Genomic DNA, 26,665 nt, shown 5'->3' with positions numbered 1-26,665 from the left:
AGGAGAGTTTATAGATCAGAATATTGTCCAGGCTAATCAGAAACCTTTAGCCACCCTCACTAGTGTTGTACTCTGTTTTATATTTTTTTGTTTGAAAAAATTTTAGGTGCTCTAGATCTACGATAAGGACCTAGAGAGAAATGTAAACAGTAACACCACAAGAATCATTGCCTGCTACACCTTTATCTATTTATCTATTTAAAATTTTTATAAATACACAATTTATATAGCACTGCTTGATGTGATGCCCACAGACATGGCTCATGTAATGTTTACGACATATGTGGGAAAAGTCATGCAGGCAGCAAATGGTTTTGATATAATACAGATGTCAAATAACTATATCCAGATTGTGCTAATGGAATTGTGTGCTTTATGTGGAGTTTAATGTGCCTGTAGTCAAGGTGATAATTACATTGGAGATTTTAATAATAAGATTTGAGTAATCTAGGCATTGGCAGTTGCTGGTAGTAAATGTGTTTTGGTTGTTAGAAAGACCAGGTGAATGAGGTAATATCTTTTATTGGGCCAGCTTCGGTTGGTGAGAGAGACATGCTTTCAAGGTTTTGCAAAGCTGAAGAGGGACTGGTTTTAGTTGTGTCACTTTACAAGTAGTTCTGTTTCGTGTGTTTTTTTTTGTTTTGTTCAAAGTCCTTCTAAATTGCTTTCAGCAGATCTCATTGATAGGAATGCCAGATTTTGGTGTGGCTTACAGTTCTTGACATAGATTGTTTGTTCTTTGGGTTAATGATGAAGCAGAGAAATACTGGATCTGATAGATTGGGTTTTCCAGAACCCCAAGTTTTCGAGAGACAGTTCCAGGCACACCAAATTATCCATTTGGGTCCTGCAGTCAGTCCTGTGTGTCAGTCAATTGATCCAATTTTCTTTCTACTATATAAATATTAGACAAGAAAAAGAAGCTAGATTTTTAATGTCTTGGGGGGAAATCCAGCCTGGAAAAACATGGCTCCCATAAATGTACACTGGATTTCTCCCTTGCAGTTGTTCAACAGAAGTTTAATTGTTTCATGTTTGGTTTCTCATTATCCTTGCTAGTATCAGTCCACTGGCCTTTGTATGTATCGAAGGTGACTCATCTTTGAGTCTTCTAATGAGAGAATCCTAACTCCCTGCAGCCCTTCCCTACCATATATGGAACTGTTGCGGTGTTAAGCATGTATTGCATACATGTTATGTGTGGTACTGTAGTAATAAGCAACACTATCACACCTTGTGTCTTCAACACTTGGCAAACATTGCCTAATTACTCTTCACAATACCGTTCTGGTCAGTCCTGTTCCCATTCGACAAACTGACACAGATGACAGGTTTCAGAGTAACAGCCGTGTTAGTCTGTATTCGCAAAAAGAAAAGGAAAGGAGTACTTGTGGCACCTTAGAGACTAACCAATTTATTTGAGCATGAGCTTTCAGTGAGCTGTAGCTCACTGAAAGCTCATGCTCAAATAAATTGGTTAGTCTCTAAGGTGCCACAAGTACTCCTTTCCTTGACACAGATGAAGTGACTTGTGACCAAGTGATTCAATGCTGGTGTTGGGTTCCTGGCTTTCAGTCTCAGGCATTCTTCCCTGGTCTCAAAAAAGATAATCCTCTTCTTATCCACTGGTAATAGCTCATCTTAAGTGATCACTCTCCTTACAATGTGTATGATAACACCCATTTTTTCATGTTCTGTGTGTATATAAATCTCCTCACTTTATCTTCCACTGAATGCATCCGATGAAGTGAGCTGTAGCTCATGAAAGCTTATGCTCAAATAAATTGGTTAGTTTCTAAGGTGCCACTAGTACTCCTTTTCTTTTTGCGGATACAGACTAACACGGCTGCTACTCTGAATCCTCTTCTTATGTAGCTCTCCAGTCACTTCTTTAGTCGGGTCAACATAATCTTCTGTTTTTAACCCAGGTCTTTAGTACTCCACTAACCTTCTCTTTTTCCTAGACTAATTTTCTTGCTTCTGGATGCTCTTGAGAATAGATAGCCGAAACATACTTTGCTGAGCAATGCTCAGTGTCTCTTCCTTTAATTATTTAACTAATCTGCATCCCTTGTGTTCCTGCTTATTTTTGTTCTTGGTGGGTTTCACAGCAAAGAATGTGCCACGATCACAAATGAGATCTAAAATAGGACTTTTCAAAATATGTGAATCCTAATTCAGCTACTGACCCTATTTCACTTCCCCTTCAACATCAGTTACCTTATTCTGTGGCGGAAATATCTACGTTTGGATCATTTTCAATCTTACGGATTGAAAAAATCTGAGAATGTCAGTGTTAAATCAGATACCACTTCCCGCTCGGAATAAACTCTTGACATCAGAAAAGCCATTTTTTATTTTATTTTACTAAAAAAAAAAAACAACCACATAAATCTCCCCTAGCTGTAGATAGATCTTCACAGAAGCGCAAGTAGAAAATGGTGCAAAAATTGTCAGGTTTCCTTTGGCTCTTCCTTAATTCATGACCCCTGTAGTAAATGCTTTAAACATGTGCAATTCAAGGTGTGTTGGAAGCAAAGAAAATTGAGCAAGTTGCATAATCTTTATGCAGGAAATAGCTTAAGGTTAATATGATATTTACTAAGGTGTTGCCATGTGAGGTTTGTTCCAAATATGAGTGTTTTTTAATAGGTAGTACGTAGCACTTACTAACTCACAGACACACCTGTCATGCTACAAAGAACACCACCTGCCTCTTGAAGAAAATAACTGGGGGCAGTAATATATATTTCCTTAATTTCTAAATTGTTAGTGGTTATTAATTTTTTTTTCTAAAAGAGCAGGAGGGGGAAACCAGCATAGTCATGGTTTTAAATGTAGCTGGAAGGAAGACAAGTGGGATTCATTCCTGCTTTAACTTCATTGCAATCAGTGGAATTACATGGGCCAAATGCATCTCCGGAGGAGTTGAATTTGACTGTCTGTGTAGGGGAGAGATTAGTGCAGACTTCTGTGCGTGGTCTCCTTTTCACTTAGGATTCTTACAAGGTAAATAGGTGCCTGAATTTACGTGTACTACAGCAGCGAGGTTTGGCCATGCTACGAGAGTTCATCTTAGCATTAAGAAAAGGAGTACTTGTGGCACCTTAGAGACTAACCAATTTATTTGAGCATGAGCTTTTGTGAGCTACAGCTTCATCGGATGCATTCTCTTCCAACTCCTTTTTTTTAAAGGATTTAATTCTCCCAGAAAATTAAGTTAATCAGAAAGGGTTTCTTTATGCTCATGACCCCTTGATTTTAAGCACAAGGAAATCTACCAGAAACTTAATGCAAAATGAATGTTAGCGATCGAGTAAATTTGTGCAGTTTCATAGATTAATCCTCATTTAGTACAAATAGCAATGGAAATTAAAACATTCTGCTGTGTGTACTTGGAGGGGTCTTTGCTTTTCTGTAAGATCAGAGAAAGAATGAGTGATCAGATCACACCCTAGTCTAAAAGTTTTCAGGACATTTATTTGAATTATGTTTAGGAAGCTCTTCTTAAGAATGTGAGGCACTTCTATTTAGAGGTTGACTCAAGCTATGAAGGATCCATGCTTATGCGAACTTTGGGCAAGCATGGATATGCTTGGAGCTGGTCTATCTAGCTTCTTTGTTAAACCTGCATACTGTCAGTGATGTGTCTGCTCCAAACTTCTCAAATGATTGACTTGGGAAAGATTAGTGTGACAAGATTTTAAAGCATGCATGGAATCTTATAGCTGGGATGATTGGCTAAAGTGCCAGCCCCACTCCAGGAATGATGTTTATGAGACAGTACCTGCTCTCCCTGGTTACATCACAGCTTGCGGTCAGTCTCAACATTTTTCCATAGAGATTTTTTTTCTTTGCTCCCCCACCAGCTATTCCGGAGCAGATGCTTATTTGCTGTAATAGTGTCACTATTGTAGAATACAAGCAGTAAATGGGAAGGCTGTGGGGAAAAATTCACCGAGTTCTTGTCTGTCTTTCCTATGTCTACAGGATTTTCTTTAGGCCCTGCCATCCCCAAAAGCAGCATACAAGTTTTTGTGTGTTTGTGGTATCTTTGGTCTAGGGTAGTGGCTCCCAAACTTCCATCTTGTGCCTCGCTACTGAAGATGACAATTCTTAGTCTCTCTTCAAGCATCTCCATCTTAATTTTGTATCTTCCCTATGGCAACTAGAGGCACCTGTTTATGTTGGGAAAAGTAATAGGATGCTATTAAAGGAATGATGGAAATAACCAGGCTCCAGTGCAATGAGTAGGTCTGGTTGATTAGATCTCTCCTGTTCTGTATCTGTGCTGTTCATTTCTTGGATGTTCAGCTTCACATTTATTAGGACTGACTCGGTCCCCTTTGTTGCTTATGGCCTTGGTTGCTCTGCGGTTTGGTTCAGTCCATCTCTAGTCCTAGTTCCTCTGATTTTTGATTTTGTCTGCAAATTTAATTACTGTTGAATTTATGTGAGAGGTAGCCCACAAAGGCAGATGTGGAACAGTTGCGTAGGGTCCTGTGAGGTGCTTGTGAGGTTAGCTGATTAGAAAATTTCTGGCAACCCAAAAATTCTGGAACGAGTTTCAGGTAGCCAGGAGGATTACTAAGACTGGTGAATGTAGCTCTGTAGATAATGAATAGCCCATGGACTGCAAGTCGTAGGAATATTCACTCCTTGTCCTTTTTTGCAGCAAATTTATATAGCACTGACACAGTTTTCTTGGTGTGCAGACATAGCAGGCATGCATTGTAGCGCACATGCATAATTTGTAGCGTTCATAGAATCATAGAATATCAGGGTTGGAAGGGACCCCAGAAGGTCATCTAGTCCAACCCCCTGCTCAAAGCAGGACCAATTCCCAGTTAAATCATCCCAGCCAGGGCTTTGTCAAGCCTGACCTTAAAAACCTCTAAGGAAGGAGATTCTACCACCTCCCTAGGTAACGCATTCCAGTGTTTCACCACCCTCATAGTGAAAAAGTTTTTCCTAATATCCAATCTAAACCTCCCCCACTGCAACTTGAGACCATTACTCCTCGTTCTGTCATCTGCTACCATTGAGAACAGTCTAGATCCATCCTCTTTGGAACCCCCTTTCAGGTAGTTGAAAGCAGCTATCAAATCCCCCCTCATTCTTCTCTTCCGCAGACAAAACAATCCCAGTTCCCTCAGCCTCTCCTCATAAGTCATGTGTTCCAGTCCCTTAATCATTTTTGTTGCCCTTCGCTGGACTCTCTCCAATTTATCCACATCCTTCTTGAAGTGTGGGGCCCAAAACTGGACACAGTACTCCAGATGAGGCCTCACCAATGTCGAATAGAGGGGAACGATCACGTCCCTCGATCTGCTCGCTATGCCCCTACTTATACAGACTTATTAGCAAGTCTGTTTTTTTTAACACTTGCCCGCTGCAGAGACTGGCTGTTAAAAGATTGTTTAAGGAATCCAAACTGTTAGGCATGCAGTATAGATGACTTTTTACACTGTGTGACACCTTAAAACCCATCCAGGTGCCTTTCACTTTGTTGTTTCTATCGACAAGAATCTTGCACTCATAAACAAGGCTCCAAATGAGACAGGGAAATGAGTATGTTGTTTCAAGAAACTTTTTCTTACTTACAGGATCTGAATGGGATAGCCTGTTTCTGCCATGTTGAACTGTAAAACCTATTGAATGAGACAAATACTGTTGCATATGAATTAAAGATTAACCTGCTTTTACTGATAAGTGTAATGGGTTTATAAACTTTATATCATAGAATATCAGGGTTGGAAGGGACCTCAGGAGATCACCTAGTCCAACCCCCTGCTCAAAGCAGGACCAATCCCCAACTAAATCATCCCAGCCAGGGCTTTGTCAAGCCTGACCTTAAAAATCTCAAAGGAAGGAGATTCCACCACCTCCCTAGGTAACGCATTCCAGCGCTTCACCACCCTCCTAGGGAAAACGTTTTTCCTAATATCCAACCTAAACCTCCCCCACTGCAACTTGAGATCATTACTCCTCGTTCTGTCATCTGCTACCACTGAGAACAGTCTAGATCCATTCTCTTTGGAACCTCCTTTCAGGTAGTTGAAAGCAGCTATCAAATCCCCCCTCATTCTTCTCTTCTGCAGACTAAACAATCCCAGTTCCTGCAGCCTCTCCTCATAAGTTGTGTTCCAGTCCCCTAATCATTTTTGTTGCCCTTGGCTGGACGCTTTCTAATTTTTCCACATCCTTCTTGAAGTGTGGGGCCCAAAACTGGACACAGTACTCCAGATGAGGCCTCACCAATGTCGAATATTAAAGAACTTCTTGCTCTGTCGGATATGTCAAGTGATTGCATATGAATTAAAAAAAACAGATCAACTGTAATAAGTAGAAGTCAATGTATTAAGGGGGGGACTTTCAAAGTTCTCTGAAGATTGAGGAGCATAAGTCCCAATGAAAGTCAGTGGGATTTGTACTCTTAAGTCGTTCAGGTGCTTTTGAAAATTGCATCCTACATGCTTGCACAGGCAATCTGGGGTGCATTCCATAATACCTGAATTCTTAGACATATGTCTTATTGCAAGTGGGTTTAGCTGCACTTTTTGAAGCCTGCCTGTTCTCGAGGTAGCTAATTGCAGAGTATTGTAGATTCAAATGCTAGTTCATGTGATATACTAAATCATTAAATTAGTTGTCCAGTATTCTGATATACTTGTTTCTCTGTGATAAGAAAGTGGTTCCGGATGAGGTTGTCTTATTGTGACGTGGACTGTATTGCTGTTAGCCCAATTGCTTTACAATGCAACTGCCTCATTTGCTTCACACACACATGCATGAGGAAGCTTCTGGTGAAATATTCCATAAACCTGATTATAAATTTCTACAAAATTGCTTTCACCATTGTAAAACTGTGACCGCCAATGACCTTAAATCATACTAAAACTTGAACTGTTTTGAAAGCACGCCTCTGTATTATAAAAAGAAAAGGAGTACTTGTGGCACCTTAGAGACTAACAAATTTATTTGAGCATAAGCTTTTGTTAGTCTCTAAGGTGCCACAAATACTCCTTTTGTTTTTGCGAATACAGGCTAAAACGGCTGCTACTCTGAACTCTGTATTAAAGTTAACTGCCACCGTTTTTTGTCTCGTTGTATAATTGGCTTTTCAAATAATTACTTAATCATGTTTATGTAAACATCTGCTGGAATATAAATTCCAAACAAATACATGTGTTGACATTACTAAATATTTGATGCAGTGGTAATGAAACCATAGCTTAAGGTTGTATCAGAGAATTGGGTTTAACAGGAGAAAAGAATGGAAATAATGTTAATGCTTAACATCAGGAAAAAACAAAATAGCATAGTTAAAATTTGTGTGAGGAACATACTCAGATATTTTGGAAATAGAGATGGCTTTTGAAATTGGACCCTACTGAATGGCTTATTTCAGAACCCTTTGTAAAGAGTATACATGGAAATTCTATACGGTATTTCAGGTGTAAATTACAATATATCTGTTACAGAGCTTTGTATAACTTCCTGTTTTGGAATTTGAGTAAAGATTATATTTCAGAACTGACTTGTACTGTGCCAATCTGAGGGCATCTCATTAACCATATCATAGCTTTTGATATCCAGCAATTTACCTGTCTTCGTGGCAGTGGGTTTGTCCAATTACAGCAGCTCTATTTACACAAATATCAATATTGGGTTTCTGACCTGGAGCCATAAAATTATAGAAATGGCAGGCTGGAAGGGACCTCGAGAGGTCATCTAGTCCATTCCCCTGCGCAGGACCAAGAATACCGAGACCATCTCTGACATTTGTTTTCAGGAGACTTTGTTAAAAGTTCTATTTTTAAGAAAACAAAAAGAAAACCATACCTTAAAAGAGTGAATTCTACTTTTAACTTATTTCCTTGTGTCTTTAAGGCTGCATGGTAGCCTATGAAGGCTTGGGTGTTTGTAGAAGGAGAATAGTAAATTAAGAGTTGCTAAGTTTTATACTGGGATAGGCAGAGAAACAGAAGTGTTGCTGTTGACTTTAATTGTTTGATTCCTAGTGCATGAGGAAAATATTGAAGGAGAGCTGAGCAACCTTAACTGTGCAAATTGATTTATTAAGTGCCCATCTGTTGATCTGGATTTTCGAAATGATTGATCTTCTGGTCTAACCCCAGTTGTCAGATCTAACAGATAACTACCCACTCCCCACCAGCAATCAACAAGGGGCTGTTTGTGTACTCTAGATCCCCCAGCCACCTCTCTCTAAACTCCAGAGAAGAGATGGGCTTTGCAGCATACCCAGTTGGTTTTCAGCAGACCCAACTGCTGGATCCCACGTGTTTCTAAGCCCCCTGGCTCTGGGTAGTGTCATCTGGTCACTGTTCTGAGCTCTGGGTCTCTTGGGCACACTCCCATGAGCAAATCCTGCATCTACACCCCTTTCCTGGGTTGTGGGGATCCTGATAAGAAATGGCGCTCACAAAGCAAGATGGTGTTCTCAGTTTGGCGCACACATTCTTCCAGCCTCTCTGAGGCCTTCAGAGAGTGCCTCAGCTGCAACCAGTGTCCTTTTAAAATGAGTGCTCTGACTGTACTGATCACAGCTATGGGATAGCAGAGTGGTCTCTACAGTGGCCAGGTCTCAAACCTGTGTCATAGATTAAAGCCAATCCCTTTATGTGCCACTTGGAAATAATAGCTCGCGGAGCCCTGGGGGTGTGCACAGTTGGCATGAAGTATGGCTTAAATGGACAAATGCATTCTGCACCATCTTCAGTTTCTGGGTGTTCTCCACTTCCAGGCAGAGTGCAGTGAAGTTAGCTAGTCTCAAAGAACTAAAGGAAGGGATAAATGTGTGTCTGGGTTTTTCCCATCTGAGGGAAGGTACTACTGCAGAACAGAGACTTGGATACTTTCAGTAGCAGCTTTGGATCTATGGCAACCCCTGAACGATCAGCCTGTATCACATATGGCCAGGGGTAGGTCTTCTGGCCTGGGGGCTAGTATAATCATTGCCAGGTCCTCTGACGGCTTTCCCATCCCACCAGTGCTTCCTCAGGTCTATCTGGGGCTTGGATGAGGTGCTATCCAATCTCCTTTTCACTTCAAGTCTTCCCCTTTTTAATCCTAACTATTTTACTACATCAACTGTAGTCAAAATCAAAGAGATGAAGAGGCAGGACTTCCCTCGTGTCTGTGCAGACAATTCTCTGATCTTTGGAAAAAATGTAAATGGGTATTTGAGATTTGTATTTAACTGTGTCAAATGTTTGATGTGGATACAAAAAAACATTTTAAAACCTAACCATGGAGCAACATAAACCATTTTTAATTAAAGTCTGTCGTCGTCTTTACAGGACAGTGTGAAAGTGCTACGGCTGACGTTGCAGAATGACCTTCCAGGCGAGAGATGTGATCAGGTGAAACAAAAGGTGTGTGTTCCAGGCATGAACATACTGCTGTATGTAGGAACTGCTAATTTTATGTACCATGTTTTGAATTTTATCAGCAGACTCCACGCTAAGGGCTGTTTAAAAAACAGTGATTTTAAAACGAGTAGAAATTTCTTCTGTTCTGGCTTATATGTAAAAGCTGTTGTTCACAATAACTTTTTGGAGGGGAGAGAACTTTGTAAAGGATCGTAGTCAAACTGTGCTATGCTTGATATGCTAGAGAGAACTTCATTTCCTGAGCTGCATAAGCATTTTCTCATTGCAAATCGCTTAAAGGAGCATCCTTTAATTACTGTAGCTCCTAGGGGCCCCTGTCATGTAGAAGGGTCCCATTGTGCAGGGGCTGTATAAACACAGAACTAAAAAACAGTCCCTGTCCCACAGGGTCCAGACTGCATTTTACACAGCATTCCTCTAATAAAGTGCTTGATGCTGATCTGACTAGAAAGCTGTCTGTGCCAGGTCCAGACAAGCTATGCAAACAAATCATCTCAATATCTAAATGTCTTACTACATTGTCTCTTGCAGCCTGTTGGAAGGGCCTTTGCTATGGTGGCCAACAGATCAAGTAATGGCCATTCACTGGCTTCAGAATGCATCAAATCCAGCGATGGTCACGAGGAGATCATCAAGGTTAGTGTTAATCATGGTTCCCAGCTGATCTGAATAATTAATTTGCACAATTAATTTAGAGGTACCTAATATGCATTAAGACTAAATTCATCTTGTTTAATTTTAGATGTAAACTAAACATTTTGATTTGGCTATGCAAACAAGAAATCTTAGCAAGTGTGGTTAGTGGTGTCCTTACTTGGGGAGGAGAGCATGTGGCAATGCTTGCAGAGTGGGTTTTCTTTCAGGAGCGGCCATTTTGAAAAGTAGAAACCTTGCATTGTTTCAGTAAATTAACTTCAGCAGAGTTGCTGAGTAACTTTCCCAGGTTTAATGGAATTAACTTGTTTAAACTGGAACTCTTAAAAACTCGAAACAAAAATGGCATCTGAGGAATGTTTAGTCTCCACACCCTGGGAATCCTAAGGGAGAGCTTAGAGAAATAAACAAATGCTTTAAAACCATCCAAATGTAAAACCAGGCAGTGAATAAAAATTAGTTGGAAAGAGGAGGAAAAACTGATGGCAATAACCATCATTAACTATTTTATTGAAAAGGTCAAGCTAGAGGCTGAAGTTTTCAAAGCCAGTTAAAATTAATGGGAATTGGGTGTCCAAATCTCAGCTACAATGTCCTGATGAAAGGAGGACTAGAGGTAGAAAAGGAATCTGGAAGATCTTAGAGGGCTTTGAGAGCTCAATGCCTCATTGTACCTGACTCTGTGACTGTAACCATTCTGGTTTGTATCTTCTGCAACTGAACAGCTGTTTCATTGGGTATTTCTTTCTGATTCAGGTTTACTTGAAAGCAAGAGCTGAGGACAAGGTGAAGCATGAACAGAATGTCAGTCAGCTGAAAAGCGAAGTTCGTTACATTCAAGAGGTAGCTTTTTGGTTTCAGAATTAACGTACAATATGTTGTTGACTTAACCCAACCAAAGTCTGAATTCTCACAGCTGCAAGACTGAGGCCATGTCTTCACTAGTACTTATGTCAGCAAAACTTTTGTTGCCCAGGGGTGTGAAAAAAGCCCCACATACCTGAGGGACATAAATTTTGCCAGCATAAGAGCTCGTGTGCACAGGGCTCTGTGTGTGGGGGGGGTGGGGTGGAGAGACGCTCTCCTGCCAACACAGCTACGCTGCTTGTTGAGTTGGTTTTATTACGTTGACCAGAGAGCTCTCTCCTGTCGGCATAACATGGCTGCACAGGTGCATTTGTAAGTGTAGACATGGCCTGACACTGCCACAGTGCCGAGGCATTTTGCAGTGCTGCACTGGGAAAAGTGCAAGTCAGCAGTGTGAGAACTGCATGATTTTTGCCTAGGCTTTCCCCAGCCACACCCAGGCATGGCACCAGAGCTGCCTCTTAAAAGGCAGTTTTGCCTAAGGAAATCTGATGTCTGACACTTCAAGGGTTCATAGAATCATAGAATATCAGGGTTGGAAGGGACCTTAGAAGGTCATCTAGTCCAACCCCCTGCTCGAAGCAGGACCAATTCCCAGTTAAATCATCCCAGCCAGGGCTTTGTCAAGCCTGACCTTAAAAACCTCTAAGGAAGGAGATTCTACCACCTCCCTAGGTAACACATTCCAGTGTTTCACCACCCTCTTAGTGAAAAAGTTTTTCCTAATATCCAACCTAAACCTCCCCCACTGCAACTTGAGACCATTACTCCTCGTTCTGTCATCTGCTACCATTGAGAACAGTCCAGAGCCATCCTCTTTGGGACCCCCTTTCAGGTAGTTGAAAGCAGCTATCAAATCCCCCCTCATTCTTCTCTTCTGCAGGCTAAACAATCCCAGCTCCCTCAGCCTCTCCTCATAACTCATGTATTCCAGACCCCTAATCATTTTTGTTGCCCTTCGCTGGACTCTCTCCAATTTATCCACATCCTTCTTGTAGTGTGGGGCCCAAAACTGGACACAGTACTCCAGATGAGGCCTCACCAATGTCGAATAGAGGGGAACGATCACGTCCCTCGATCTGCTCGCTATGCCCCTACTTATACATCCCAAAATGCCATTGGCCTTCTTGGCAACAAGGGCACACTGCTGACTCATATCCAGCTTCTCGTCCACTGTCACCCCTAGGTCCTTTTCCGCAGAACTGCTGCCTAGCCATTCGGTCCCTAGTCTGTAGCTGTGCATTGGGTACTTCCGTCCTAAGTGCAGGACTCTGCACTTATCCTTATTGAACCTCATCAGATTTCTTTTGGCCCAATCCTCCAATTTGTCTAGGTCCTTCTGTATCCTATCCCTCCCCTCCAGCGTATCTACCACTCCTCCCAGTTTAGTATCATCCGCAAATTTGCTGAGAGTGCAATCCACACCATCCTCCAGATCATTTATGAAGATATTGAACAAAACCGGCCCCAGGACCGACCCTTGGGGCACTCCACTTGATACCGGCTGCCAACTAGACATGGAGCCATTGATCACTACCCGTTAACGTTTCCCTGTCCAGTTGGCAGCAGTGATGGGACTGGACCTTTGTGGGGTTGGGGGTGGGAAATAGCTGGTTGCTATTTAAACCATTTCCATATTTTGCAATAGTGGGGTCTAGGCTGGTCTGTCTCTGGCTTGGCTTTTAAATAAACTTAAATGTGTCCATAATTTTCTATTGTGGGGGCTTCTTGCACTTTCCACTGTGGGATATGGGATACTGGGTTAGAGAGCCCAACATCTGAGTGACTAGGACAGTTCGTATGCCTCCATTCTATATTATCCTTCTGAATCCTGGCCTCCAGCTTCTGAGTCAAAATGCATTTCCCCTAAAAAATAAAAATAGTTCATTCTGTCTCCTCACTGCAGTAATCGCACTACAGACCTAGTCGGACTAATTGAAAACTAGTTGAAAAGCACAAAGGCTTTAACAGTTCCTGCTGTTAGGGCAGTGGGCCCCAATTTTTGGGGTGTGCCGCCCCTGGGGGGCATGGAGGGATGTCCGGGAGGTGTGGCAGAGCCCAGGCCAGCCCCCTTGGGGGCGTAGGGAGGAAGTGCCACCACCAGCCCCGCTCCTCCCCAGCTCCACCTTGGCTGCGGCTCCATCCATGGCCATGCCCCCGCTCTCAGCCATGGCTCCACTCCTGGCTCGTGTCGGGGGGGGGGGGGCACATTCCATGACTGGTAAGGGTGGGCGCGAGAGGAAAAGTTTGGACGCTGCTGAGTTAGAGCCACTGAAATTTATCTCTAAGCCATCAAGATGCTTTAATCTTTATATGCATGTGCTAAGTCTCTGGGATTTCCATTTTATTAACCACTCTTCACTTGTTACAGTGAGTTCTCATTGGGTGTGTATTGGTCAGGGTGTCCCCCACTTCCAGCTGGATGTATACTTGGTGTAAGTGCCCGTCATGGTAATGGTGTGACTTAGGCCTTATTCAACACGTATGGTGTAGTGCTTTAACTCTTATCTGTATGGGAAGGGGAATAAGCTATACCAGCAGAATGAGGAAGGATCTACGGGTACTTGCCTAAGATGTGGGAGCACCTGCATTTAATTCCCTACTCTTTCAAGGACTTCCTGTGTGATCTTAAAGTCCTTTTGCCAATTGGTGCCTCAGTTCCCCATCTGTTAAATGGGGCTGATAATGCTGCCCTACCTAATAGGGGAGTTGAAGATAAATACATTAAAAGACTGAAGTGTTTTGAGATCTGCTGATGGAAACGGCTATAGGAGAAATAAGCACAGAACTGTGTTTGCCCTAGGGCTTGTCCTGATATAAGTAGATCAATAAATAAATGCACCCCTAACAGACGTTGTTGTTACACCCATACTGAAACTGTATAGAAGAAGCCTTTTACCTCAAACCAGTTGAAGCCGCTCTTGTGCTTTATAAGAACCTTGGATCCGTGGCTGGTGTCATTGAGATAGAATGTGCCACGTAGCATAGTCAGACCTGCTGTATGATCTTGGCTCTTCTGTGTCTCAGATTTCTCCTCTAAAGTGAGTCACTACATACCTCACAGAGGGGGTTGAGAGCTTTAAAGCTAGAAAAGTGTCTGATGATCCTTGTATGAAAAGTGCTTATAGATGCAGAAAGTACATGCTGAAATATTAGCATTTCAGCCTTGGTGTCACTATTGCTGGAGGAGTGACCCTGTAAAAATTACCCAAAAAAATCTCCCACATCCAAAACCTGACCACATGGATTCATTTTCTCTAGTGACTAATTCTGTATCACAGGTGCAAGTCAAGACTGTACTTGTTAGTAAACTGCCATATGGCTGAAGACACATGGGCTTAGATGTATGGAATAACAAGAATCTGTTAGGTACTTCTGTTTGTTGTAGTTTTCAAAGTACTCTTGCAAAGAAAATTAAACAATAATGAAAAATCAGCATACATATTGGGATGTCCCTCTTCTGTCCTTTACACTTTAACAAGGATAGTAAGACACTTGTAGTCAGTGCTGCTTGCTGGCGAATATCCAGTAAAATCAGGGACTTTTGTGGCACGCTGGTACAAGACAAAGACCTCTGCTTGCTTGTTTGGCCTCAAACACTGGCATGTAATGAATTTACACCCTGTTTTGGGGACCTATTACATGTGCATTTGATGTATATTGAAAAGAATAATTGACACTGTTGTCCACACAGACAAAGCTAAATTGACTTGCATTTACCAGGCTAGAAGTTCTTTGAAGATGCTGCGGGAAGATATAAGTAGTAAACTTGAGAGCAGACAAGGAGCTAAGACTAACCTGCAATGTGCAAAGGTAACAGGAACATTTCTTCAGTCAACTTGCAGTGGCACTTGCTTTCCTGAGGAAAGAGGTGCCACATTTGGATTAAAAATAACAGCAAAGTGTGGCCTAGAAATAAAATCCTCTTGGGTGATTAAAAGCCTGTTCGAAGACCTTCTTTGGAGGAAGAACTGAGAAATATGCAGAAGCAAACGAGAGATTCAGCAAGCTAAATGCATTGGCTGTTCAAATGCACTAGTGCACGTTTTCTTTGTAAACCTATTACAAAGAATACATTCCTTTTTTTTAAAGCTGTTACAGTAATACAAAGATTTAAAGCTGATGGAAGTGTTCTGTCTGTAACATCTAAGCCTAGTTTTGAGGGAGGATCACAGTTCTTGATTTTTAAATTTTTTTAATAGGTAATGTTCGAAAACCAGAATGGAATATGGCGATACGCTGATGGCTTGCATAGGAACTCCTTGGAGGATCAGGTATGGAACCGAAAAAGGGAAACTGTATTTTGAGCAGTTAGATTTGGTTTCTTTTTAAATCTTCACTTCAGGGGTCACTTCAAACCTATAACTGCTCTAAGATCTTCCTTGCATTCCAAAGCTCACTGGTACTGTTTTGGCTGTGTCTGGGTTCCTTGCATTCCAAAGCTCACTGGTGCAGTTCTGGCCGTATCTGGGTTTGGTTAGAAGTCAGGTCTTAATTTTCACATGCATTTAAACCAGCTGCTCTAGTAATGAGCTCACCTTCTTTTTAAATCTCTGCAAGCACAAGGCTCCTTTTCACACAAGCCTTTTGGATGCAGGGATAATTAAGGAGTCCATCTTATCTGAAAGTGAGTGCAATTTGAAGAAAATTGAGCAATATACAGCATCTCATCCTGTCTCTGCAGTAAGGGCATTCCATGCTACAGAGCGGCACCATGCAATGCTGCAGCCCTTTTGCCAATAGTTTAAAAGCCATAACTGAGGGGGGCAGGATTCAGTAATCGGTCAGTGTTTAAGCTGTCATGACTTCGTTCACTTGATGGTTTTGAGATACCTAAGGGTGGCTTATGACAGCATCCTAGAAACACCATGTGGGGGGCTGAAAGGAGACATAAGAAAGTCACATGCAACTTTTTTTCTTTTATGGGCCCTCAGGCACCTGACTCAGTGTAGAATTTGAGAACTTGTTCTCTTACTTGCCTAAATCAAACTTTACCGCAACTTCTGCAGCCTTTTATGTATTTACTTTTGTAACCTATTGGTCAAAAGTATTGGCTCCTCCACATGCAGAGAAAAAGAATGTGTCTGTTCTGGTAGTGTCCAGCTTGAGACCAATAAAGCTTCCATGCTGTGTTTGCAGGAGGATGATGATTCAGAAGAAGACACAGAAAAAATTCGTGAGACAGCAAAGAGATTGTTCACGAAACTGCAGGAGGCTGAGAAGCGGCATCAGTCCGACAAGACCGCGTTTGAGGTGAATACACAGCAGTGTTGAACTGCTGAAAGATCTTGACCTTTGTCTGAATGAGGGGCTAGCTTCAAGTGCATGCTGCTACGTAGCTTTCAGAGCTCTCTGAAACAGTCCAGACCCGTCCTTCTGGAGCTGATACAAGCTGTGTTGGAAAGCAGAATGGGAGGGTGTGATATGGATTAAAGGTGTTAACTCAGGGGTAGGCATCCTAGGGCACACATGCCGAAGGCAGCATGTGAGCTGATTTTCAGTTGCACTCCCACTGCCCGGGTCCTGGCCACTGGTCCGGGGGCTCTGCATTTTAATTTAATTTTAAATGAAGTTTCTTAAACATTTAAAAAATCTTACTTACTTTACATACAACAATAGTTTAGTTATATGTTAGACTTATGGAAAGAGACCTTCTAAAAACGTTAAAATGTATTAGTGGCACGCAAAACCTTAAATTAGAGTGACTAAATGGAGACTTGGCACACCACTTCTGAAAGGTTGCCGACCCCTGTTATAAATCATGAATCTGTCAACCATCAATTCCCATTTTTTTCCCCCAGACAATCAGAGCTACATTGCCCTTTCTTGATAGCAACACCCAAACTTGTTTTGGGTTTGTACAGCGCCTAGCACAATGAGGCCCTGATCCCTGACTGGGGCTCCTGGCTGAAAGCACAATACAAAAAATACATCATAATTGAAACCAGTTTGGGGTTGTGCTGGCCTGCGTGGTTGGGGGACACTTCTGAAGAGCTGCTGTTCAGGCAGTTTTGAAACCCAGAGAGTAAATGGACTTAAGTAGCTTTTAACAATGATTGATTAAAAAAAAATTCTGGCTAGTTCACACCAGCCAGCACAACCAGCCTCTTCCCCATGTGAGGTTGAAAGGTCAAGTTGAGCATGGGGGTTGCCATTAGTCTTAACTAAATATGTACAATCTGTAAACTGTAAGTAAACACATTGCATTGAAATTTTCACAAACTGGTTTTGATTTATACAATGACTGTTTCCAGGTAATGTTAGTTAAAAGGTACAATCATAATGACTTTAGTGGGTGGTGGCAAAGCACTTGCTAAGACAAGTGACATTTTGGTCATTTTCCTTAGTCTCCTCCAATTTCTGTTTATCCTGTTAATTACGTGTAGGACATCCTAGTGCTCATGACAAGCATAGGAGTATCTTGCGTACGGCAGTGAATTGCCTAGATAGCTCGGATGGTGAAGCATCAGATTTTTAATCTGAGGGCCCAGGGTTCAAGTCCTTGTTCTGGTGGTAGGATGCTTGTGTTATGCAAGAGGTCAGACTAGATGATCACACTAGTCCCTTCTGGCCTTAGAACAAACTGTGAATGAGGGAAGTATTATCTCCATTTTATGGATGGGGAAAGGTGGGTACAGAGACGAAGTGTCTTGAACAGAGTCACATAGGGAGTCTGAAGCAGAGCCAAGGATTGAGCCCGGCCAGATCTGCTGAATTGTCCAGTGCCTTCTCCACAACACAATCCTTCCTCTGAGAGATGTTTAGCTTGTTACATCAAGATCACAAGATGTCTTGGTGGTGAAGGGATGTGGCACAAACTGGGCAGCTGGGACCCCACCATGTTTTCATATCAAGTAACTTATTAAATGGAAACGTGGGTTTCTGAGGTGGCAGCTGAATTCATACTCACTCAGCTGTGACAATTTACACACTGCTTTAGAGATATAAGCAGGTTTTGCAGTGCAAGTAACTTCAAATGACAGGTCCTGTGTGCTAGGTGATGCGGACGCAGCAGGATCTCTCTCTTGCTTCTTTCCCCAGCACTGGGGATTAATGGTCCCCTTTTTTTAGGGAAAAACTGTGGCTTTGTCATGTTGGCATAGCGTATATGGAGACTCCATTAAATGTAATGAGCTCCTGGGGTGGAGGGGAGTCCATGTTTGTGGATAACCTCAGGTTTTAGTTCCATTGTGTCAATGGTTCCAGGCTCCATTTCCTTTCTTGGATCTTGAGTGAATTGTTGTCTAAGAGAAATCCCTTTAGCCCTAAAATGGCTGGAAAAGGCAATGCTATTACCCTGTATGTGTGCTCCTAGAGGGAGGCCCCGCAGAGATCTGCTTGTTCCCCTCCTCTCCAAAGCAAGGATGTGTGTTTGGGTGACTAAGAGCTAGCGTAACTAACTGGTGGGGAAGCACAGGTGGAGTACCTAGGTCGATCTAAATTTTAAGTGCAGACTAGGGCTCTGCTGCTTCCTGGAGAGAGTTTGGGGGTGGTGGGAGTTGCAGAAATGTATTGAGTTTGGGGCACTCCTGACACAAACCCCAGGGATTGGAAATCTGTGCATGATTCCGGAGATCTGCTGTACTAGTTATCTGACAAATAATTTTCCTGTTTAAATGGATGTTGTATAGATGCTAATCAGTTGGTTTGGCGGCTATACCTTCTGGACAAGCCTGGGAGATTGGTGGGTGTGAGAAGAGAGAATCCTTCTCTACAGAACAACAGAAGCATCTAATGCTCAGCCCACAAGTCTGGGAGCCAGGAGCTCCTGAGTTCTAGTTCCGGTTCTGTCGCTGACTCCTGGGCTAGGGGATGTCATGCAAGCTGAGGGCTGGTCTACACTGGGATCTTACATTGACAAAACTACCTCTTTGAGGGTGTGAAAAATTCATACCCCTGAGTGATGTAGTTAAGCCAACCAATGTAGACCGAGGTAGGTTGACAGAAGAACTCTACCGTTGCCCTAGCTGCCACTTCTCCGGGAGGTGGAGTGTCTATGCTGACAGAAGAACCGCTCTGGTTGTAGATGATGTACACTGTAGATGGTGTCTACACAGAAGCCCTACTGCAGCACAGCTGTGCTGTTGTAGTGGTTCAAGTGTAGACATACCCCGAGTGTGTTCATCTGAAACAAGATGGAAAACGTCCATAACTCGCATGCCTGAATGATGAGTTTTCTGGCATTTATGATGCACTTTTGTCTTCATTGCCCTAGGATTTATGCATCAGTTAGCCTGAAGTGCTTTGAAGACAAAGCGTTGTAATCGTTCCTTCTCTCCAGCACTTTGGGCTGTTTGGCTTCCTTCAGCAAAATACACCTGCTGAGACTAAAAATGCCATCATGTCTTTAAAATGCAGTCACCGAGTGGGGCCTTCTCATTGTCTTTGTTGACTGAGGATCAGAAACATCTTTCTTTTGTGTCCTGTTGCAGATGACAACCTCTCAATACCAGAAAGAAATAGAGCAAACCAGTGCAGCTCTGAAGAAGGCTGAGGAGGGCATGATGGAGAAGGAAGTGAAGCTGGAGGAAGTGCAGAGGCTCATGTCAGGGATGGAGAAGGTACTGCTTAGAGATCAACATGGGACCTGCTTAATGGTCTAGTGGCTGGACCACTCTGTCTGCAAAGGGTGATGGGTTTAGTGCTTGCAACATGTAAGGTGCGGGATGTTGATCAGTTCCAGAGCAATGCTGCTGTAGCACAAGTGTCTCCCCTACAGCAGAAAGCGTGCCAGCTGTCTGCCGGTTGCCATTTGTTGGTGGCTTCTGGGTAACCTGTTCCAGGGGATGGGTGTCCATGTAATAACTACCTGCACAGCTGGCACCTGTATTGGCATCCTCAGGAGAGGGGCTAAGGTGTCAACAAGCCCTGGAGACTGAGCTCCCCTACTGGGGGCTTTGCCTAGGGCAGGGGTGAAGCACGGTGGTAGAGCGCAGTGTGGGGGAGACTTGCACTGCTGCTGCCCCATCCTGTAAAGGGAATGGAGAATTTCTTTCTTTCTTGTTTGTGAAAGGAGACATTAAATTTCCATGAGATACAGACTGTAGGGTCACCATCTCTGCTGACAACCAAGGCTGCCTCCTAGGACTGCCCAGTGCTACAGATCCACATAGCCTGATGCTTTGCCTCTGCCCTGAAATAGAGGCCAGAACATCTGTTGTAACTTGTCCTCTGATCTGTTGCAGGAACATCAGAGTTTGCTGCTGAAGATGAAAGAAGGTGAAGCAGAGCTGGAGAAACTGAGAAGCCTGCAAAATGACAAGCTCGCCGAACAGGATAGGTGAGACTCAGCCTTGGGCAGGGATGCTGAGACTCCTTCTAGGCAGTCACCAATTTGGGAGAGAGCCTAGGAGGCTGTCAGCTCGCTGGGGCATGACTTTGCATTCTTGTGAAGGGCGGGTGTAGCTGCTTGCCGAATGTCAGGGTTTTTTCAAGAAGATGAGTAATCCGCCTGTTCCTACTGCAGGCTGCTGTGCCCCAAAAACCTTCCCTATAATTTGAGCACTGTCCTCATGTGGCCTTGTTAGAAAAAAGATCTCCCACATCCAAAACCTGACCACATCAGTCCATTCTCAGATACCTCCACTAGCTTCCTGTTTGCTCCAGGATCCAAATGGTAAACTGAGACCTTGTCTTTCTCTGCTCCACTCAGTCTTCGCTACTGTTGGCAGTCCAGAGCAGCTGTCTAGCTCCATGAATCATCATCTGATAAAACCCCATCTCCCTTACTTTCTCTACCTATTACTGCTCCTTTTCTGCCAAGTGGCTGGGGTTCATGCATGTGTACAGGAGACACTACCCACAACTGACCGTCCATGGCAGAATAAACACCGCTCTGGGGAGGTGGTGAGATGTCTGTGGTGAAACGCTCAGTCTCGTATTCCTCTGCTAATCGGGGGAGGCTAAATGGCTCTTTCACTCGTATGTCTCTTTCCTAGGTCGGCCAAACTGGAGAAAGAAGTTGCCACCTTGCGGGAGAAGATACACCATCTCGATGACATGCTGAAGAGTCAGCAGCGCAAAGTCCGGCAGATGATTGAGCAGGTGGGTGCGCCTTGCTGGGGCTAGGAAACATATTGGTGCTGGCAGGCAGTGTCTTCCCCCCACCTGTGTATGTGCAGTGCTGAGCACAGTGGGGCTCTGGTCCATGATTAGGGCTCCTGGAGCTACAGGAATGCAAATAATACAAAAGATGCTGAGTTTGCAGAATCTGCGCTGAGGGGCGTAAAGCTATTTTTAGACCCTCTTTAAGGGAAGAAGGCAATGTTTCCTTTTGGGTGTGAGGAGGAAAAGGGACCAAGGCAGTGAAAAGTGTGCCAAGTCTCTCCTGTCTGAGTTAGCATGAGCCGAATGCCACACAGAGCCTTTTAGCCTGGCTCTGATCATCTGCTAGAGGGAGTTGTTTGAAAATATCACCATGCACTTTCCATCCCGGTGCCCTCCAAAGTGATGACGGTCCCCGAGGGACCCAGGTGTGAAAGGTCTGATCTTCTGAAGGAATGGTTGCGATGATGGGAATCGGACCATAGTGCCCAGCAAGACTAGTTACTTGGGAATAAAATGAGTTGCTCTCCTGTATACCAGCAGTGAATTTGGCCCATTGTCTGCAGTGGGGCCCATCAATGAATCTCTGGGAGTGAAATAGTTAATTCTAGACTGTCCACAAGTTCTGAACTCTCTTGCCCAGAACGTAGAGTTCCTTTTCCCTGATCCAAAGTTACAGAAAACCTGTACGGTATGTTATTTTTTGGTAAAGGCTCCTCGTTTTATTATGCTTTCCAGATACCTTGTCTAGTGTAGGCATGTCTGAGATTTCTTTAGTCATCTTGATTAACTTTTTCCTTTACAGCTTCAGAATTCCAAAACAGTGATTCATGCGAAGGATGTGATTATTCAGGAGCTCAAAGAGAGAGTTGCCTATTTGGAAGCTGAGGTATGTTTGTTAGTTTCCTTAGATTGGCTGAGCTGCCTTTCTAGGAGTTGTTTTTTCAAAGTGCATGTTGAGGGGTGATAAAGCCTGCTTTAACTGATCAGAGCTTTCCCGTTTAACTGATACGAGCTAACCTCTCAAACTTTAAATGCCAGTGAAATGTCACGTGTGATTATTTTGCAAGTCACTTTGAAGTTTGGAACATCTGGAATGTATGGAATGAACTTTGCTTTTTCTTCGAAAGCACTGAAGGCCACCCAGTCGGGGTGATAGAGAAGCTAGCAAAGCCTTAGCATGCAGTGTGCCCACTGCACAAGCAAGGACAGGTCATGCTGGGTTGAAGTCTGTAGGTTTAGATAGTTTCCGCTGAGCCACTTTCTTACACTATATTGTCTCTCTCTTAGTGAAGCTGCGTTACTGCAGCAGACACAACTCCAGTCTAGTCCATGATCTCATAAAGCGTGCTTCCGTAGCCATGAAGCTTTTATTTTGGTGGCATGTATGGGCCAGATAGTAACATTGCAAATTGCAAAGCGGCGCTTCGGGGTCCTTGATACTGGAATGCAAATGCATCTCCTTTTTTGGCTAAAATTGAGCCTGTGCTGGCAGCTTTTAACCATTCTCTTCCGTTCATGGTGCCTTGGCATTTTGCTAATCAGCAGAGGGGGATGGGGCAGTGAGTGCATGTCACCCCTTTTCCTGAACCTGAAGGCAGAAAACTGAAATGGTGCAACTGCAGCCAGCTGTCTATTTGATACTTTGCTTTAATCTAAAATCCAAGTTAAAGTCCTGTTTAATCCCATATGTTCTTGTAGAACTGCCAAGCTAATGAAACCTTGACTGGGGGGCGGCACAGGGGCATGAGCTCTGTTTGGATCATAAGTGTCAAAGCACAATGTTGGCTGCAGTTTGCACGTAGGAAGGTGAATTAGATGAAAGCCGCAAGAAATTAATCTGCCCCTGACTCCTCTTTGGGCCCCTAATTAACGTGCAGTCTGCTCAAAGATGGGTTGACCTCAGGCCCTTAGTGCAAGGAGTAAAACTTGTCTATTGTTTATCCAGCATTGTGTCATGTGGTCTTCCGATGCAATGGGTTAATGTAGCACAGGGGTTCCCAAATTGTGGTGCACATTTCACGTACCACTGGTGATCTTGATGTTCCCCCAGCGCTATTCACAACTATTTTTTAGGAAAGTGGCAAACTGATAACGCATGGGAATTGCTGACCTAGCACTCTGTTCACTGGGTGGTAGCTTAATCAACTCCACGCCACCGCTTTGGCCTTTCTCTCCAGACTGACCTGAAACTCTTGGTCCGGTCTGTGTTTCAGAATCTGGAGATGCACGATCGTATTGAGCACCTGATCGAGAAGCAAACCAACCCTGGCAGCCATAGCACCAGAGCTCGCTCAAAATCTGAGTATGTGAGCAGGTAAGCAGGGAGCCGCATTGACCTGTGGAGGAAGACCAAGACCAGGTTTTGTGGTGTTCAGCTCCAAGCTGCTTCTTCTACAGGGACGTGTGAGCTAAGCTCTGGCCTGGGAGACAGGAGGTTTGGGTTCTAATCCTGTCACTGCCTCAGTGTTTGCCTTGAACCAAGTCATTTTTTTCACTCTGCCTCAATGTTCCCATTTGTAAAATGGGGAGATACCTTTTTGTGGGAGTGCTTGTGAAGCTTGATTCACTGTTAAGCACCAAGACCCCTGATGGAAGGCACTGGCAAGGGGCAAAGCAACTGTATCCTTCTGCCTCGGTTTCCCTGTCTGTAAAGGGGGTACAAGACTTGTCAACCTTAGTGCATAGATATTTGGAAGATGATCAGAGATTGATGCGGGGAGGCATATAATAACCCAGATAGATCTGGGGGCGGGGCGGGGGACGTAAAGAACCCAGGTTTGATAGGCATGCATTATAATTTGAGTTATAGCTCCAATGCATATAGTTGATTACGTGCCTCAGTGCTTTCCTTTTTTTGCTTTGTAGTAAAAGGTCGGCGAAGCCCCTTGGACCCAAGCCCCTCCCTCTCATCAGAGTACTGGAAACATGAGCTCTCCTGGGCACGGATTCTGAACTGAAGAAACTCACCATTTGCTACTGCCACCCCCTGTGCTCGCTGGACAAATGGAGGGCAATGCCTCCAGAGAACTGTAGTGCTTTAAGGGCTAAGCCGTCTCCTGGAGGGGACTGGCAGAGCAGCAAGGCCTACTGAACTGACCTTTCCATACTGCTGTCCCTAGGGGCTTCCAGAGTCCATCAGAAGCAAATTTGTTGAGCATGGTATCTGATGTGGTGTCTGGGGAACATCCAACCCATGTGTGTATATAACAGACAGACCCACTTGCACTCAGCCCAAGAGTTAGGCTGACTTTCCCTGATACAGTTATTTTTACTATTTCTTCCTTTGCTTAAGCCTGGTATTGCTCTATGAGCAACTTACAATACTATAGGCCTTCTTTATGCCTCAGTGGAATCCTGCTTTTTTTAAATTGCAACTAACCATGGTGGACTTAAGTTTTTAATCTTTTTTAAAAATATCAGCACCCAAAATCATCCTCTTGAAATCACAAAGATTCCCATGTTTCTCTCCCAAACCGCACCAAACCAGCTGACTCCAACTGATGTCCTCTTAAGGTCTGGCTCTTCCCTCCTGTGTTCACAGCGAGTGCTGCGTGTGGCTGTTCATTGGGACGCATCCAACACAAGGCTTTTCAATAGTCTGTTCCTCTGGAGCATAGAGATGAACCTTACACAGATCTGTGTAGGTATAAATGAAGAGGTTATCCAGTTCCTACTTGTATTTATTTCAGTAAATTATTAGTGTCTTCATATTAGCTTGGAAACGGGCACGAGTGCTAATGCCATAGTTTTATGTAGCATATTTAGTGCGTGCTTGTTTTCCTGATTTCAGTGGAAGATACCATCTGGTTTTTCTTCCGGGCTTGAAAGTTATTATATAACTTGTATGTGATTTGAAAAGAAGCAGTCTTCTCTTTTTTTTTTTCTATATCTCTGGTAGAGGAAAGATGTCAGCATATGACACCTGTATCTCTATAAACTAGTGTAGACAAAGGCAGAGCCAGTCCTGTGAAAGGTACCTATCAAATAACCTCTTTAGTGCAGAAAACCATATGCCTTACATAGCCGTCCAAATAATCTGTAGCGGATTGAATAAATTATGTAAATAGTGCATATGTGCTGGGATGTATGTGGAATTTGTGTTTTTATACATTAATTATGGGAATTTGGACTCAGGCTGGATGTCAACATTTGATGCGGGTCGCTGATCAGCAGCCAGTGGGAACAGTTTTCAGACACTATTAACACCAGCATCCTGGAAGCGAATGGCTCCACGTCCCTGAGCTATTCAGTCATGTGCTGCAGCCTGCGCTGATGCATGTTTAAAGGTTTTAGACCAGTAGCCCTGGACTGCATAACTCTTGATTAGCCTACATCCAATTCTTCGCAGAGGAGAGCCACTCAGCCCCGTACGGCACAGTATGGCACGTCCCAGGCAGATATAGTGCTCAGCTGTAAAGGAAGAAGGGAAGCCTGTCAGGTGCTTACACCCGTATTGGCTTGAATGTTGACAGTTGGTGGGGATGGAGGCAGACGGTCTTTCTGTATTGGCCTAGAACAGCGAGTAGGAAAATGGAAACTCGGTATCACACAATTAGTACAAGTCACTGGCTGAAGCAGATATTGACTCCAAATAATCCTGCTGTAGTAGGAAGAGAGCCTGAGACATAAGCCCTTGTGTCAGAGGCCTGGTATGAGGCAGGACCTGCTCACATAATTTGGCAAGAACAGACCTAATATTGCAGAAATACACATTCCTAAGGAGTGCTAGTCAGAGTACTCGTGCAAACACATCCCGATATTAAGGATGGTACGAAAACATTTCCCAAGGATAACAGGAACACACTGACCCCTCCTAGGAGATACGGTCAGGATGACTGTACGTAATAGAGATGTTTTAATTGAACCAATATGTACAAGGATGAGTGATAACTAGCCACATTTGGGGGAAGTAACTATGTCAGAGGGGCAGTACTAACTTGTTTGTATTAGGGTAAAAAGATGTATCTCAGAGGGAATATCTTTGTCTGGCTTAGGGAGGAGCAGAATGTCCCACTGTTCACTGAGCTGGTTCATTGTTATGGTCCATGCATGTATTAGCAGTCCAGTAGAGTCTGCGGGATACTAGTATCGTGCTTCGTCAACAATAAACCTGGCTGGGTGCCTTCGTCCCTTAACAGATCTTGTGGTCATTGGGCGGTTCGCTCGCCGTGCCAACTGTCTGTGCAGGGCTGGGGCATTACACAGAGGGAACGCACATGCAGCCAAACATCTATCAACATCTAACCACATTGTAGCTGGATGGGGCGATGCTGGCTTTCTGCACAGATTATCAGATTTCCTGATCAAAGCCTCTTCTGAAATAAAAGTGAGTTTTCTTCTCCCTTCAAGCAAAAGACCGATAACGAATACTGAACATCAGGAATGTCACTGAATATCAGGCTTGTTTTAGGGAGAGCCCTTATGAGCCAACTTATACGGTTCTCTAACAATGATACAGTTCTTTGATTTCTAGATGTTGGCTTAAAAATCTTCTAGAAAGGATCTGATTCTCGAGGGTAACTTTTAGAGCATCCTGTTGATTTCAGCCATGTTTGTCTATATGGTTTCTGTTTAAGGGTTTGCTCCATTGTGATAGTCCAAGTTCTTACTCATTTCAGCAGATCAGGGACACCTGCACCTTTCATTTTATTTTTTCTTGGGTAGTATGTACTGTTAACTGA

The 26,665-nt window shown here is 43.5% G+C and overlaps 1 protein-coding gene across 4 annotated transcripts in view; it reads left to right on the top strand.

Annotated features, from left to right (window-relative positions):
* TUFT1 (tuftelin 1) overlaps positions 1–26,119 on the top strand; it is a 33,200-nt gene extending 7,081 nt beyond the window's left edge. For 3 of the 4 annotated variants that reach the window (XM_084614124.1, XM_084614123.1, XM_084614126.1), the window contains exons 2-13: positions 9,324–9,398; positions 9,948–10,052; positions 10,827–10,913; positions 14,661–14,750; positions 15,140–15,211; positions 16,077–16,190; positions 19,370–19,498; positions 20,123–20,217; positions 20,876–20,981; positions 21,787–21,870; positions 23,198–23,298; positions 23,850–26,119. In XM_084614124.1, coding sequence (XP_084470250.1) covers positions 9,324–9,398; positions 9,948–10,052; positions 10,827–10,913; positions 14,661–14,750; positions 15,140–15,211; positions 16,077–16,190; positions 19,370–19,498; positions 20,123–20,217; positions 20,876–20,981; positions 21,787–21,870; positions 23,198–23,298; positions 23,850–23,913 — 1,122 coding nt within the window. In that variant the 3' untranslated portion in view covers positions 23,914–26,119. The remainder of the gene's footprint in view (positions 1–9,323; positions 9,399–9,947; positions 10,053–10,826; positions 10,914–14,660; positions 14,751–15,139; positions 15,212–16,076; positions 16,191–19,369; positions 19,499–20,122; positions 20,218–20,875; positions 20,982–21,786; positions 21,871–23,197; positions 23,299–23,849) is intronic. The other variant, XM_084614125.1, reaches the window with a different exon arrangement.
* Positions 26,120–26,665: the final 546 nt, after the last annotated feature.

The sequence above is a fragment of the Lepidochelys olivacea genome (genome assembly GCF_965140295.1).
Source record: "Lepidochelys olivacea isolate rLepOli2 genome assembly, chromosome: 24".
Classification (NCBI taxonomy): Eukaryota; Metazoa; Chordata; order Testudines; family Cheloniidae; genus Lepidochelys; species Lepidochelys olivacea.
Note: the sequence above shows the minus strand (reverse complement) of the source record. Positions and strands in the feature narration are given on the sequence as shown.